The sequence below is a fragment of the Carcharhinus amblyrhynchos genome, chromosome 3 (genome assembly GCF_965287045.1).
Source record: "Carcharhinus amblyrhynchos chromosome 3, sCarAmb.v2.hapA, whole genome shotgun sequence".
NCBI lineage: Eukaryota > Metazoa > Chordata > Chondrichthyes > Carcharhiniformes > Carcharhinidae > Carcharhinus > Carcharhinus amblyrhynchos.
In genome coordinates, this window is record NC_137326.1 from 703,807 (window position 1) to 720,459 (window position 16,653).

At 45.2% G+C, this 16,653-nt stretch overlaps 1 protein-coding gene across 4 annotated transcripts in view; it reads left to right on the forward strand.

Moving 5' to 3' along the window:
* The window catches only part of LOC145362562 (protein kinase C delta type-like), a 155,351-nt gene that overhangs the window by 83,950 nt on the left and 54,748 nt on the right, over positions 1 to 16,653 (forward strand). For 3 of the 4 annotated variants that reach the window (XM_080218568.1, XM_080218573.1, XM_080218581.1), the window contains exons 5-10: positions 8,933 to 9,092; positions 12,227 to 12,258; positions 12,349 to 12,434; positions 13,211 to 13,340; positions 13,434 to 13,534; positions 16,236 to 16,347. In XM_080218568.1, coding sequence (XP_080074694.1) covers positions 8,933 to 9,092; positions 12,227 to 12,258; positions 12,349 to 12,434; positions 13,211 to 13,340; positions 13,434 to 13,534; positions 16,236 to 16,347 — 621 coding nt within the window. The remainder of the gene's footprint in view (positions 1 to 8,932; positions 9,093 to 12,226; positions 12,259 to 12,348; positions 12,435 to 13,210; positions 13,341 to 13,433; positions 13,535 to 16,235; positions 16,348 to 16,653) is intronic. The other variant, XM_080218586.1, reaches the window with a different exon arrangement.

The window sequence follows — 16,653 nt, forward strand, 5'->3', positions numbered from 1 at the left end:
TACAAATACTTAGTTGGACAGGGACTTATTAGGGAGAGTCAACATGGCTTTGTGCGTGATAGGTCATGTTTAACCAATCTATTGGAGTTTTTCGAGGCGGTTACCAGGAAAGTGGATGAAGGGAAGACAGTGGATGTTGTCTACATGGACTTCAAGAAGGCCTTTGACAAGGTCTCGTGTGGGAGGTTAGTTAGGAAGGTTCAGTTGCTAGGTATACATGGAGAGGTAGTAAATTGAATTAAACGTTGGCTCAATGGGAGAAGCCAGCGAGTGGTTGTGGAGGATTGCTTCTCTGAGTGGGGGCCTGTGACTAGTGGCGTGCCACAGGGATCAGTGCTGGGTCCATTGTTGTTTGTCATTTATATCAATGATCTGGATGATAATGTGGTAAATTGGATCAGCAAATTTGCTGATGACACAAAGATTGGAGGTGTAGTGGACAGTGAGGAATGTTTTCAAAGCTTGCAGAGGGATTTGGACCAGCTAGAAAAATGGGCTAAAAAATGGCAGATGGAGTTTAATGCAGACAAGTGTGAGGTATTGCACTTTGGAAGGACAAACCAAGGTAAAACATACAAGGTAAATGGTAGGACACTGAAGAGTGCAGTAGAACAGAGGGATCTGGGAATACAGATACATAATTCCCTAAAAGTGGCATCACAGGTCGATAGGGTTGTAAAGAGTGCTTTTGGTACATTGGCCTTTATAAGTCAAAGTGTTGAGTATAAAAGTTGGAATGTTATGGTGAGGTTGTATAAGACATTGGTGAGGCCGAATTTAGAGTATTGGGTGCAGTTTTGATCACCTCATTACAGGAAGGATATTAATAAGGTTGAAAGAGTGCAGAGGAGGTTTACAAGGATGTTGCCGGGACTTGAGAAGCTGAGTTACAGAGAAAGGTTGAATAGGTTGGGACTTTATTCCCTGGAGCGTAGAGGAATGAGGGGAGATTTGATAGAGGTGTGTAAAATTATGATAGGTAAAGATAAAGTGAATGCAAACAGGCTTTTTCCACTGAGGCTAGGGGAGGAAAAAATACTAGAGGACATGGGTTAAGGGTGAAGGGGGAAAAGTTTGAAGGGAATATTAGGGATGGCTTCTTCACACAGAGTGGTGGGAAGGTGGAATGAGCTGCCAGATGAAGTGGTGAATGCGGGCTCACTTCTAATATTTAAGAAAAACTTGGATAGTTACACGGATGAGAGGGGTGGGGAGGGATATGGTCCAAGTGCAAGTCAGTGGGACTAGGCAGAAAAATGGTTCGGCACAGCCAAGAAGGGCCAAAAGGCCTGTTTCTGTGCATAGTTTTCTATGGTTCTACTATGGCTAATCCACATCATCTACACATCTTTGGACACTAAGGGACAAATTAGCATAGCCAATTCACCAAACCAGTGCGTCTTTAGACTGTTGGAGGAAACTCATGCAGACATGGGGAGAATGTGCAAACTCCACACAGTCACCCAAGGCCAGAATCAAACCCGGGTCCTGGTGTTGTGAGGCAGCAATGCTCTCCACTGTGCTGCCCAATTTGTCCCTCAACATCTTTCTCATTGGTTAGTGTCTTATTGATGACACCAAGCAATGCAATTGTAACTTTTCTTTATCATCTTAATCCTGCATAAGGTGAGCTTCACATTGTATCTAAGTCCATGCTGTATCTGTTCTGGGAGTATTTGGTAGGAACAGGGTAGAGGGAGCCTTATTCTATATCTAACACCATGCTGTACCTGTCCTGACAGTGTAGTAGGAGCCTTATTCTATACCTAACACTGTGTTGTACTGAGCCTGTTCTGGGGTTATTTGATGAGAGCTGTGTGGTAGGAGCCTTATTCTAACACCATACTGTACCTGAATTTGTTGGTAATATCAATGTATTTTTCGAATGTGAGCTATTGAGAATACTGAATGTCTTTGCTGATTACTGGGTGGGTGAGTATTATCAGTAGTTCAAATGATTGGAAATGAACAGATTGCTGAAAGTGGAGATGAGGAACCAATTGTCTTACTGACTCAATGCCATGTTGCTATAGTAACAACTGCCATCATATTGAAGTATCAAGTTGTAAAACCTGAATGACTGGCCTCCTCAGCTTGTTCTAAGCATTAAATGCCCAATCTGGACCTGCAGTAAAATGGTTATGTCCCTACTGTACTGGGTTGAGCTAATCAGTGAGTGAGAAGAATATTGGCAATTAGTTGGCTATGTTGGCAAGATTCACTGGCACTGGGAGTTTGGGAAGTGGGAGGGATGACAGGGTCTGTGGACAATGCTCTCAACATAACATGGCTAGACAGCAGTTGAGAATATGATGCTCAGCAAACAAACAAGTCGAGATCATGGATGTTATCGATAAGAAGCACATGTTTGTGAATACGGCAATCTTAAAGAAACAGCACAGTGCAACTTGCTGGCTGTGTACAATAAACAAAATTTACAGGGAGTGTTGTGTGTGAGAGCAAATGTCTATATGTTCCAGGAAGAATAGAGATGAAACCCGCAATGATCCTTTGTTAGTAAAACCTCTGACAGTTGCTGACAGACTGACCCTTGTTCCAGTCAAGCCAGCGGCTGAGTTGCTAAAACATCTAACAACATCGAAACAGGAGGAGACCATTCAGCTGTTTGACTGTTTTCGCTCCTCATTCAGCCATAATCATGTCAAATGGTGGAGCCAGCTTGAGGATAGTGTGGTCTACTCCTACTGTCTACTGTCAGCCCTATCTATGCCCCTCATTTTATAAACTTATATCAGGTATCCCCTCAGCCTTCGCCAATCCAGAGAAAACAACCCTAATTTGTCCAGCCTCTCCCTACAGCTCATATCCTCTAATCTAGGCTCCATCCTGGTAAACCTCTCCAAAGCCTCCACACCGTAATGTAGCTACCAGAACTGAATGCAATACTCTACAAGTACAGCCGAACCAATGTTTTATTAAGCTGCAACATCACACTGACTCTTGTACTCAATGCTCCAATAAAGGCAAACATGCCATACATCTTATTTACCACCCTATCTACTTGTGTGGCCACTTTCTGGGAGCTATGGACATGAACCCTAAGATCCCTCTGAACATCATGCTATTCAGGAACCTGCCATTATAATTTGGATAAGTGTGAGGTTATTCACTTTGGAAGCAAAAATAAGAAGGCAGATTACTACCTGAATGGCTGTAAATTGGAAGCAGGGCATGTGCAGAGGGATCTGGGTGTCCTTGTTCATCAGTCACTAAAGGTAAGCATGCAGGTAGTAAAGAAGGCAAATGGCATGTTGGCCTTCATTGTGAGAGGTTTTGAGTACAGGAGCAGGGATGTGTTGTTGCAATTATACAGGGCCTTGGTGAGGCCCCACCTAGAGTATTGTATGAAGTTTTGGTTCCATTTTCTGAGGAAGGATGTTCTTGCTCTTGAGGGAGTGCAGCGAAGGTTTACCAGGCTGATTCCAGGGATGGAGGGACTGATGTATGATGAGAGATTGACTAGGTTAGAATTGTTTTTGCTGGAGTTCAGGGAATGAGGGGGGAACTCATAGAGACATATAAAATTCTAACTGTTCTAGACAGGATGGATGCAGGGAGGATGTTCCCAATGGTTGGGGAGTCCAGAATCAGGGGTCGCAGCCTGAGGATTCAGGGTAGACCATTTAGAACAGAGGTGAGGTGACATTTCTTCACCCAAGTAGTGGTGATCCTGTGGAATAATTACCACAGGAAGTAGTTGATGCCAAAACATTGAATGTATTCAAGAGGCGGCTGGATATCGCACTTGGGGTGAATGGGATCAAAGGTTATGGGGAGAAAGCAGAAGTAGGCTATTGAGTTGGATAATCAGCCATGATCTTAATGAATGACAGAGCAGGCTCGAAGGGTCAAATGACCTCTTCCTAGTCCTATTTTCTATGTTTCTATTAACTGTATAATTACCTTTAACATTTGATCTCCCAAAGTGCAGCACCTCACACTTGCCCGGACTAAACTCCATCTGCCATTTCTCCACCCATATCTGCAACTGGTCTCTATCTCGCTGTATCCTTTGACATCCTTCTGTACTATCTACAACTCCACCTATCTTTGTGTCATCTGCAAACTTACTAACCAACCAATCTATGTTTTTATCCATTTGTATATATCACAAACAGCAGAGGTCTCAGTACAAATCCCTGCAGAACACCACTAGTCACGGACCTCCAGCCACACTCTTCCACCACTACTCTCTGGCTTCTATAAGCAATGACGTGGAGATGCCGGCGTTGGATTGGGGTAAAAACAGAACGAAGTCTCACAACACCAGCTTAAAGTCCAACAGGTTTATTTGTAGCAAACGCCACAAGCTTTTGGAATAGGCTGTCTCTTTGCCAGGTGGATGGGAGTTTTGATCACCAAACAGGGCACAGAGACACAAACTCAATTTACATGAATAATGATTGGAATGTGAGTCTTTACAGCTAATCAAGTCTTAAAGCTACAGACAATGTGAGTGTAGAGAGCTTTAAGCACAGGTTAAAAGGATGTGTATTGTTTCCAGACAGGAAAGTTTAGTGAGATTTTGCAAGTCCAGGCAAGTTGCAGGGGTTACAGATAGTGTGACATGAACCCAAGATCCTGGTTGAGGCTGTCCTTGTGTAGAACTTGACTATCAGTCTCTGCTCAGCGACTCTGCGCTGTTGTGTGTCTTGAAGGCCGCCTTGGAGAATACTTACCCGAAGATAAGAGGCCGAATGCCAGTGACCGCTGAAGTGTTCCCCGACAGGAAGAGAATAGTCTTGCCTGGTGATTGTCGAGCGGTGTTCATTCATCCGTTGTCATAGCCTCTGCATGGTCTCCCCAGTGTACAAAGATGCAAGAAAGTGGACAAGATACCGAAAGGACCACAGATCACGTACTCACTCCGGTCAATCTATAACACAGACTACGCTGAGAGACTTTGCCATCGCACCTTTCTCACACTCCTCAACCACCTCATACACCAGCGTTCAGTCTCTGACCTTAGGGTAATCGTTCTCCAAGGCAGCCTACACGACAGCGCAGAGTCGCTGATTAGAGACTGATGGTCAAGATCCGCATACATGAAGATGGCCTCAACCGGGATCTTGGGTTCATGTTGCACTATCTGTAACACCCACAGCTTGCCTGGACTTGCAATATCTCACTATCTTTCCTGTCTGGAAACAATACACGTCCTTTTCACCTGTGCTTAATGCTCTCTCCACTCTCAATGCCTATACCTTTAAGACTTGATTAGCTGTAAAGACTCACATTCCAGTCATTATTCATGTAAATTGAGTTTGTGTCTCTGTGCCCTGTTTGTGATCAGAACTCCCACCCACCTGACAAAGGGACAGCCTGTTCCGAAAGCTTGTGGCATTTGCTACAAATAAACCTGTTGGACTTTAAGCTGGTGTTGTGAGACTTCATTCTGTTTCTATGGGCAAGCCAATTCTGAATCCAAGTGGCCAAGTCACCATGGATCCCATGCATCTTAATCATGAGCCTACCATTGAAGGACTTTGTCAAAAGCCTTACTAAAATCCATGTAGACAACATCCACTGCTCTACCCTCATTGCTCCTTATCTGACAAAAGTCTATTAATATCAATCTTGAAATTCACAATTAACCCCCAGCCTCAATAACCTTTTGGGGAAAAGGTTGCAACTGTACACAACTCTGGTGCGGCCGCACTTGGAGTACTGTGTGCAGTTCTGGTCCCCACATTACAGGAAGGATGTGGAGGCTTTGGAGAGGGTGCAGAGGAGGTTTACCAGGATGTTGCCTGGTATGGAGGGGAGGTCCTATGAGGAGAGACTGAGGGATTTGGGGTTGTTTTCGCTGGAAAGAAGGCGGCTAAGAGGGGATCTTATTGAAACATATAAGATAATTAGAGGTTTAGATAGGGTGGATAGTGATAGCCTTTTTCCTCGGATGGAGAAAGCTAGCATGAGGGGGCATGGCTTTAAATTAAGGGGGGTTAGTTATAGGACGGATGTCAGGGGTAGGTTCTTTACCCAGAGGGTGGTGAGGGATTGGAATGCCCTGCCTGCTGCAGTTGTAAATGCACCTAGTTTGGGGGCGTTTAAGAGATCTGTGGATAGGTTTATGGACGAAAAGGGATTGGTTTAGATTAGTGGGTCATTGTTTTAACTGGTCGGCGCAACATCGTGGGCTGAAGGGCCTGTTCTGCGCTGTTATGTTCTATGTTCTAAAAGAGTTCCAGAAATCTACTTCCCTTCGTGAAGGAATCCTTCCTGACATCCCAAACAGCCTAGTTTAAATTTTAAAGTTTTGACCTATATTTCTGGGTCCTTTCATGAGAGGAAATCTCATCTGTCATTCTCTATCTGAATAAAATTTTTTTAATCAGTCAGCAACAGGTTATTATACTGATTCATTAAGGTACTTTAGGGTTGAGGAAGATTAGTTTGATCTAAGATTGGAGTCACACAGGCATACCCCTGGTTGGCAATTAGGCCACACCTGGAATATTGTGTGCAGCCTTGTCTGAGAAAGGATGCTCTCACTACAGAGGGAATGCAGCCAAAGGTTTACCAAAGTGATCCCTGGGATGGTGAGACTGACGTATGAGGAGAGACTGAGTTGCTTAGGACTGTGTTCGCTGGGGTTTAGAAGAATGAGGGATTTCTCAAAGAAACCTTTAAAATTCCAACAAGGCTAGACAGGTAAATGCAGGACGGACGTTCCCAATGGTTCTCCCCCCTCGCCACCCCACATCCCCATCCTACTGGTTCGAAACTCATTCCCCCGGGACATGATTATTGATGTGGATGTAGTGGTTCGGTTTTGTGACACCTCAACAGCTTTGTGTTTTAATTTCTAGATCTATTTTTAACCTGAAATCTTAATGGTGCAATAAGATCTCTCATTCTCTGGAATATAAGGTACAACTGAACTTAATAAGAACATAAGAAATAGGAGCAGGAGTAGGCCACCTAGCCCTTTGAGCCTGCCCCGCCATTCAATAAGATCATGGCTGATCTGAAGTGGCTCAGTTCCACTTTCCCGCTTTCTCCCCATAACCCTTAATTCCCCTGTCTATCAGAAACCCATCTACCCATGACTTAAATATATTTAGCAAGGCAGCCTCCACCACTTCAACAGGCAGAGAATTCTAGAGATTCACCACCCTTTGAGTGAAGAAGTTCCTCCTCATGGTTTTGTGGAGGGTAGGTCGTGCCTTACTAACCTTATTGAGTTTTTTGAGAAAGTGACCAAAGAGGTGGATGGGGGTAAGGCAGTTGACGTGGTGTATTTGGACTTTAGTAAGGCGTTTGATAAGGTTCACCATGGAAACCTTCTGCAGAAATTGCAGATGTATGGGATTGAGGGTGATTTAGGAAATTGGATTAGGAATTGGCTGGCGGATAGGAGACAGAGGGTGGTGGTTGATGGTAAGTATTCGACATGGAGTTCAGTTACGAGTGGTGTGCCTCAGGGATCTGTTTTGGGGCCACTGCTGTTTGTAATTTTTATAAATGATCTGGATGAGGGTATAGCTGGGTGGATTAGTAAATTTGCTGATGACGCCAAAGTCGGAGGTGTGGTAGATAGTGAGGAAGGGTGTCTTAGTCTACAGGGAGACTTGGTCAAGTTGTAGAGCTGGGCCGAGAGGTGGAGGATGGAGTTTAATGCAGAAAAGTGTGAGGTAATTCACTTTGGTAGGAATAATGAATGTGTAGAGTATAGGGCTAACGGTAGGACTCTGAATAGTGTGGATGAACAGAGGGATCTAGGTGTATGTGTACATAGATCCCTGAAAGTTGGGAATCAAGTAGATAAGGTTGTTAGGAAGGCATACGGTGTCTTGGCGTTTATTGGTAGGGGGATTGAATTTAGGAGCCGCAGCGTCATGTTGCAACTGTACAAAACTCTGGTGCAGCCGCACTTGGAGTACTGTGTGCAGTTCTGGTCCCCACATTATAGGAAGGATGTGGAGGCTTTGGAGACGGTGCAGAGGAGGTTTACCAGGATGTTGCCTGGTATGGAGGGGAGGTCCTATGAGGAGAGACTGAGGGATTTGAGGTTGTTTTCCTTAGAAAGAAGGCGGCTGCGAGGGGACCTTATTGAAACATATAAGATGATCAGAGGTTTGAATAGGGTGGACAGTGATAGCCTTTTTCCTCGGATGGAGAAAGCTAGCACGAGGGGGCATAGCTTTAAATTAAGGGGGGGTAGTTATAGGACGGATGTCAGGGGTAGGTTCTTTACCCAGAGGGTGGTGAGGGATTGGAATGCCCTGCCTGCTGCAGTTGTGGATGCGCCTAGTTTGGGGGCGTTTAAGAGATCCGTGGATAGGTTTATGGATGGAAAGGGTTTGGTTTAGGTTAGAGGGTCATTGTTTTTTAACTGGTCGGCGCAACATCGTGGGCCGAAGGGCCTGTTCTGCGCTGTAATGTTCTATGTTCAACTCTGATCTAAACTGCTCCCCCCTCTTATCTTGAGGCTGTGCCCTCTAGTCCTGCTATCCTTTCTAAGCGGGAAGAATCTCTCTACCTCTACCCTTTCCATCCCCTTCATTATCTTATTTGTCTCTATAAGATTCCCCCTCAGCCTTCTAAACTCCAACGAGTACAGACCCAGTCTATTTAGTCTCTCTTCTTAAGCCAACCCCTCAACTCCGGTATCAGCCTAGTGAACCTCCTCTGCACTCCCTCCAAGGCCAAAATATCCTTCTGCAAGTGTGGTGACCAAAACTGCACACAGTACTCCAGCTGCAGCCTCACCAGTGCCCTGTACAGTTGCAGCAAGACCTCCCTACTTTTATATTCTATCCCCCTCGCTATAAAGGCCAGCATCCCATTTGCCTTCTTGATCACCTGCTTGATCACTTAAACCTGAGCTTAAGTCTGCCCCCTCCCTGCAGCAGTGACTGGGGAAGGGAGACAGCGTTCCTGATGAAATTACTCTTTGTGCTCACAGATTGTCACCAGTCCGTGAGGGAGGAGGATGGAGCAGTGACATTGAATCGGCGTCGTGGGGCAATCAAACAGGCCAAAATCCACTACATCAAGAACCATGAGTTTACTGCCACTTTCTTTCGGCAGCCCACCTTCTGCTCTGTATGCCGGGATTTTGTCTGGTAAGGATTGTAAATACATGAATAGGATGGGAATAGACAGGTAGGGTCCCCGGAAGAGTAGGGGGTTTTAGTTCAGTTGGGCAGCATGGGCGGTGCAGGATTGGCGGGCTGAAGGGCCTGTTCCTGTGCTGTAATTTTCTTTGTTATTTGATTGCAGTGCAGGACAGGTGTGACTGAAACTCTGCTTAACAGTGTGTGGTTGACAGTAAATCAGCAGATCCTATTGGATAACGAGGATAGGGGAATGGGAGCATGATGGAGTGTTTGAGAGAGGGGAATGAGAAAGGGGCAGGGAACTTGGCCAGATAGAGGTTTGGAACGCATCTGGGGTCATGGCCGCTGGGGCACAGATCTGACCCTTGGTGTTCACTGTGTCATTGTTTCCATTCCATTCCCCTCTGGATGCAATGTTTCCAAAATTTCATTCATTCCAGATTCAGTTTCTGCACCTGAGATTTGGAGTTCAGGGTGAATGCTGCAATTGCAGCCTTCGCATTTTCCCCTTTATTTGCTCCATATCTCCACAGCACATCATGGCCATTCTAATTCAACCCAATACTTGCTTCTGGGTTCTCCTGCCAATGTGTCTCGTCCTCTTCAACCCCACTCTTTCTTCAGCCCCAAGGCACTTTCTATTCAAGGGCAGGTCGTGCCTTACGAGCCTAGTTGAGTTCTTCGATAATGTGACTGAACACATTGACGAAGGAAGTGCCGTGGACGTGGTGTACATGGACTTCAGCAAGGCGTTTGATAAGGTCCCCCATGCAAGACTTCTTGAGAAGGTGAGAGGGCATGGGATCCAAGGGCCTTTGGCCTTGTGGATCAAGAACTGGCTTGCCTGCAGAAGGCAGAGAGTGGTTGTGGATGGGGCTTTTTCTGAATGGAGGTCAGTCACCAGCGGAGTGCCTCAAGGATCTGTTCTGGGACCCTTGTTGTTTGTCATTTTCATAAATGACCTGGATGAGGAAGTGGAGGGATGGGTAAGTAAGTTCGCTGATGACACGAAGGTCGGTGGTGTTGTGGATGGTCTGGAAGGATGTCAAAAGTTGCAGCAGGACATAAATAGGATGCAGGACTGGGCGGAGAAGTGGCAGATGGACTTCAACGCGGATAAATGCGTTGTCGTCCATTTTGGCAGAACCAACGGGATGAACGAGTACACTATCAAGGGCAGGAGTCTTAGTAGTGTTGAAGAGCAGAAGGATCTTGGGGTCCGGGTCCACAGGACTCTTAAATTGGCTTCGCAGGTGGAAGAGGTGGTCAAGAAGGCGTATGGTGTACTGGCCTTCATTAATCGAGGGATTGAGTTTAGGAGTCGGGAGGTAATGCTGCAACTTTATAAGACCCTTGTCAGGCCTCATTTGGAGTACTGTGCGCAGTTCTGGTCGCCTCACTATAGGAAAGACGTAGAAGCTATTGAAAGGGTACAGAGGAGATTTACAAGGATGTTGCCTGGACTGGGAGGCATGCCTTATGAAGTTAGGTTGAGGGAGCTGGGACTCTTCTCCCTGGAGAGACGAAGGTTGAGAGGCGACCTGATAGAAGTTTATAAAATGTTGAGAGGAATAGATAGGGTGGATTCTCAGAGGCTATTTCCCCAGGTTGAAATGGTCGCTACGAGAGGACACAGGTTTAAGGTGCGGGAAGGAAAGTACAGAAGTGATGTTAGGGGTAAGTTTTTCACTCAGAGGGTGGTGAGTGAATGGAATCGGCTGCCGTCAGTGGTGGTGGAGGCAAACTCGCTGGGGTCTTTTAAAAGACTTCTGGATGAGTATATGGGGTTTAATGGGATTGGGGGTTATAGATAGGCCTATAGATTGGTAGGTGTTGAGGTGATCGGCGCAACTTGTGGGCCGAAGGGCCTGTTTGTGCTGTAGTGTTCTATGTTCCTGCAACCTCCCACAGCCCGCTGCCCAAGACCATAGAATCATCCAGTGCAAAAGAGGTCCTTCGGCACATCGAGCCTGCACTGACGTGTGAGAAACACCTGACCCCCAACCTAATCCTATTTACCTTCACTTGGCCCATAGCCCTGAATGTTATGATGTGCCAAGTGCTCATCCAGATACTTTTTAAAGGATATGATGCAAGCCTATTCAACCTCTGTTCATAACTTCAGTTCATAGAACATAGAACATTACAGTGCAGAACAGGCCCTTCGGCCCACGATGTTGCGCCGACCAGTTAAAAAAACAATGACCCTCTAACCTAAACCAATCCCTTTTCGTCCATAAACCTATCCACAGATCTCTTAAACGCCCCCAAACTAGGCGCATTTACAACCGCAGCAGGCAGGGCATTCCAATCCCTCACCACCCTCTGGGTAAAGAACCTACCCCTGACATCCGTCCTATAACTACCCCCCCTTAATTTAAAGCCATGCCCCCTCGTGCTAGCTTTCTCCATCCGAGGAAAAAGGCTATCACTGTCCACCCTATCTAAACCTCTAATCATCTTATATGTTTCAATAAGATCCCCTCTTAGCCGCCTTCTTTCTAGCGAAAACAACCCAAAATCCCTCAGTCTCTCCTCATAGGACCTCCCCTCCATACCAGGCAACATCCTGGTAAACCTCCTCTGCACCCTCTCCAAAGCCTCCACATCCTTCCTGTAATGTGGGGACCAGAACTGCACACAGTACTCCAAGTGCGGCCGCACCAGAGTTTTGTACAGTTGCAACATGACGCTGCGACTCCTAAATTCAATCCCCCTACCAATAAACGCCAAGACACCGTACGCCTTCTTAACAACCCTATCTACTTGATTCCCAACTTTCAGGGATCTATGTACACATACACCTAGATCCCTCTGTTCATCCACACTATTCAAAGTCCTCCCGTTAGCCCTATACTCGACACATCCCATCCCAGGCAGTATCCTGGTGAATCTCTCTGCATCCGCTCCAGTGCAATTACATCCTTCCTATAACATGACAACCAGAGCTGCACATATATGGCATTCTTCCTCCTTGTCATCTGGGATAGCACATCCCACCTGAGAATAGTGATAGTGCAAGGCTATCCTGGATTGTACTTTTGAGTTTAGATGTTGGGGATACGGGGATACTATAATTGTGATCATGTGCCTGTATGTGTATCTGCTGCAAATTGCTGAGTGTTAATTCTCCTCCTTAGGGGCCTGAACAAACAGGGATATCAGTGCCGACGTGAGTATTATCCCAAACTTGACAACATCACAATCCTTTCAGTCCACAGTCCATGCTTGACTTCTAATCCTGTCTTTAATTTCTCTGCAGAATGTAACGCTGCAATCCACAAGAAATGTATTGATAAAATCATCGGTCGCTGTACAGGCACTGCCACCAACAGCAGGGACACTGTGGTAAGAGCAGCAGGAGCTTAACCTCAGCTCAATGAGGACCCCCTCGCTTTGCCAGTGCATTCTTTTGAGCTCCCCATGCCTCTCTGTTGTCCCTAACTGTGTAGCACTCTTCATTTTGGGAATCTGTGCCCCTCTGTTTTTGGGGTCACCCATGTCCCTCTGTTTTTGGAGACTCCATTTCGCTCCTTGCCTCTCCTTTTGGGGACCCTCTCTTTTTGGGGATCCCCCTGTGGCCCCCTCTTTTTGCACCCCTCATTACCTCCTCCCCCTCCAACTGGTACATTGCTGATTACCTGCGGAGGGCAGTTTGTCAGTGTTTTACCCAGCCTATATTTAAAGGTCCATGTGTCACTTGCGATATTCAGCTTTGCAGAATGAAGACCCTACGTCACTGTCACCATATGATGTCAATTATTTTGCTCATTCATGTGATGTGAGTTCAGCATTTATTAGTCACCATAATTGTCCCTGGGAAGCTGATTATGTGTCTCCTTTTGGAAAATTTTGTAACTTTTTGGGTCATTTCAGAGAACTGTTAGTGTTAGTGTCTGTACGTGTTTGGAGTTACATGTAGACCAGACCAAGGAACGATGGCAAGTATCCATCCCAAAAGGATGTTAATGTTGTTTTTTTACAACACACCAGTAAATTATTGATCAGCTGCTGCTGTTCCTGTGTTGATGCACTGTGTCCTTACATTGCTTTGCAATATCTATGGCTATACAATACCAGCAATCTGATGAAGGTTGCTGTCACTGTAACACTTTGTTCTCCAGTTCCAGAAGGAGCGTTTCAACATCGATGTTCCACACAGGTTTAAAGTGAACAACTACATGAGCCCGACGTTTTGTGATCACTGCGGGAGCTTGTTGTGGGGGCTGGTCAAACAAGGACTCAAATGTGAAGGTGTGGTTTTCACCTGCTTCCAAAACACAGCTGACATCTCTGCCTTACATGCTGCTTCACTCAGTAAACACGATGTTTCTCTTCCTACTATAGAATGTATGATGAATGTGCATCACAAATGTCAGTCCAAAGTGGCCAATCTCTGTGGAATCAACCAGAAACTGATGGCTGAGGCTCTCAACCAGATCAGCATGGTGAGGAAATCCTTGGTCACGGGGATCTGGATGTCTGGCATTGGTTAGCTATGAAAATTGATTTCTATGTCTGTCGAGAAATTCAGGTTTTATATCCATACCAGTCACATTAATAGAAATTATGGGGCCGGGGAGAGGGGGGCGTGGTGGAGGCACAGGAGACCAAGGGATGTAAACCAGCTCAGACTGGGGGCATTCCATTCTCCGTCTCACTCCTGCGCTCACTATGACAAACTCTCTCTTCTGTTTGTGTGTTAGTTGGAGTGATTCACCACAGAAAGCTGTCTGTGACAGTTCTTTGAAAGAGCTATCCAGTTAATCCCATACTTTGCCCCTCTGCTCTTTTCCCATAGCCCTGCATATTCCAAAACTTAACTTGCTGCATAATCATAGAATCTTAGAATCACAGAAAAGTTCCAGACAGAAGCAAGCCATTCAGCCACTTGTGACCTTGCTGGTTCTCTGAAGTAGCAATTAATGCCATTCCCCTGTTGTAGAAATCCTGCACATTTGACAATAATCCAATTCTCTCTTGAATACCTTGATTGAACCTGTATCCAGCACACTCTCTCATACATTCCACATTCTAACCACTCATTGTGTGAAAGATTTTCCTCATGTTGCTGTTGCTTCTTTTGCCAATTACTTTAAATCTGTGCTTTGTGATCCTCAATTTTTCCACCAAATGGAATCGTTTCTTCCTAACCACACTGTTCAGAACCCACATCATTTTGAAAATCTCTATCTAATCTCCTCTCAACCTTCCTTTCAAAACAGTCTCAACTTCTCCAATTTATCTAATTTACTGAAGTTCTTAATCCCTGGAACTATTCTCATGAATATTTTCTGCGCCCTCTCTAATGTCTTGACATCCTTCCTAAAATGTGGTATCCAGGTCTGGATACAGTGGTGCAACTGTGGGCCAACCTTAGTTGCTTTTGTACTGTATTTTGTTATTGATAAAGCCCTAGATGCCATATGCATTATTAACTGCCCTCTCGACCTGTCCTCCCGACTACAGTGACATATACAGCAGATCCTTCTGCCTGCATCCCCTTTACAACTGTACCCTTTATTTTATATTGTCTTCCTGCACTCCTCCTTCACACTGACCTACATTAAATTTCATCTGCCATTTGTCTTCCTATTCTGCCAACTTGTCAATGTCCTTTTGAATTCTATACTATCCTCACAGTTCACAATGCTTCCAAGCTTCATATTATTGGCAAATTTTGAAATTGTGTTCTTTATACTAAAATTTAGCTCGTTAATATATTTCAGAAAGAGCAGAGGTCATAACACTGATCCTTAGGGAGTTCCACTATAAGCCTTCTGTGAAAAACACCCATTAGCTACTACTCTCTCTTTCCTCTCACTCAGCCAGTTTTGTATCCGTGTCTGTTTTATGCCATGAGCTCTAACTTTGCTCGCAAATCTATGCAGCACTGTGTCAGATGTATTTTAGAAGTCCTTGTACACTACATCAACGGCATTATCCTCATCAACCCTCTCTGTTATCTCATCAAAAAACTCTCAATTTACTCTGAACAAACCTGTGCTGGTTTTCCTTAATTAATCCACATTTGCACAAGGGACTACTAATTTTGTCCTAAATTATCGTTTCTTCACCACTGAAGTTAAACTGACTGGCCTATAGTTGCTGGGCTTATCACTGTACCCTTGTTTTGAATAGTGTATAACATTTGCAATACTCCAGTCCTCTGGCACTATACCGGAGTCGAAGGAAGACTGAAAAATTATAGCCATTGGCTCCACAATTTCCATCAATTCCGCAAAAATGTTCTCCGACTCTTAAGAACATAAGAAATAGGAGCAGGAGTAGGCCATCTAGCCCTTCGAGCCTGCTCCGCCATTCAATAAGATCATGGCTGATGTGAAGTGGATCAGTTCCACTTTCCCACTTTCTCCCCATAACCCTTAATTCCCCTATCAGAAATCTATCTACCCGTGACTTAAATATATTCAATGACGTAGCCTCCACCACTTTAATGGGCAGAGAATTCCAGAGATTCACCACCCTTTGAGTGAAGAAGTTCCTCCTCAACTCCGATCTAAACTGTACCCCCCCCCACCACTTAATTTGAGGCTGTGCCCTCTAGTTCTGTTTTCCTTTCTAAGCGGGAAGAATCTCTCTACCTGTACCCTATCTAGCCCCTTCATTATCTTGTAAGTCTCCATAAGATTCCCCTCAGCCTTCTAAACTCCAATGAGTACGGGCCCAGTCTATTTATCTCTCCTCATAAGCTAACCCCCTCATCTCCGGTATCAGCCTGGTGAACCTCCTCTGTACTCCCTCCAAGGCCAGTATATCCTTTTGCAAATAAGGGGACCAAAACTGCACACAGTACTCCAGTTGTGGCCTCACCAGTACCCTGTACAGTTGCAGCAAGACCTCCCTACTTTTATATTCTATCCCCCTCCCTATAAAGGCCAACATTCCATTTGCCTTCTTGATCACCTGCTGCGCCTGCAGACTGAGTTTGCAGGTGCAGCTCTTCTACCTTTAAATCTGTGTCCTCTGATTTCTGATCCTCCTGCAAGCAGTTTCTCTTTAAATACTCTAGCAAAACCCTTTTCACTTTGTCTATTCTAATAACAATCAGCTTCTCCAGTTGTTTCACTGTTTTAGTTAAGAGTAATGCTGTTAAAAGTTTTAAAATGGGTTTTGTATTTCTCTCAGAAGTCATCTACTCGCAGGTCCGATAGCAATCTGCCTGACAATTCAAACGTAGGAATTTATCAGCCTTTTAACAACACAAGTGGATCTGGAATCCCAAACTTGGACAGCACAGGTACTTGCACAGATATCCTCCCCTCTAATGGGAACTTGAGAGTCAGCTGAAAACTGGCAACATGACTTTGTCTTGCCTATTTGGCATAGTTGTTGGCAAAGATTAAAAATGTTGAGTGTGTTGACTCCTGGTGCTCTGAAGAACTGCCGTTGTGTGTCCACTAGGTATCATGGGTGGGATCTTCCAGTCCCACCAAAGTAGACCCTCACGGTGGGTTCTTGGGCAGCAGGAAGGGTAAGCCATGCATAATGTTGTAGGTATTGGTGGGCATGATGTGGAGATGCTGGCATTGGACTGGGGTAAATA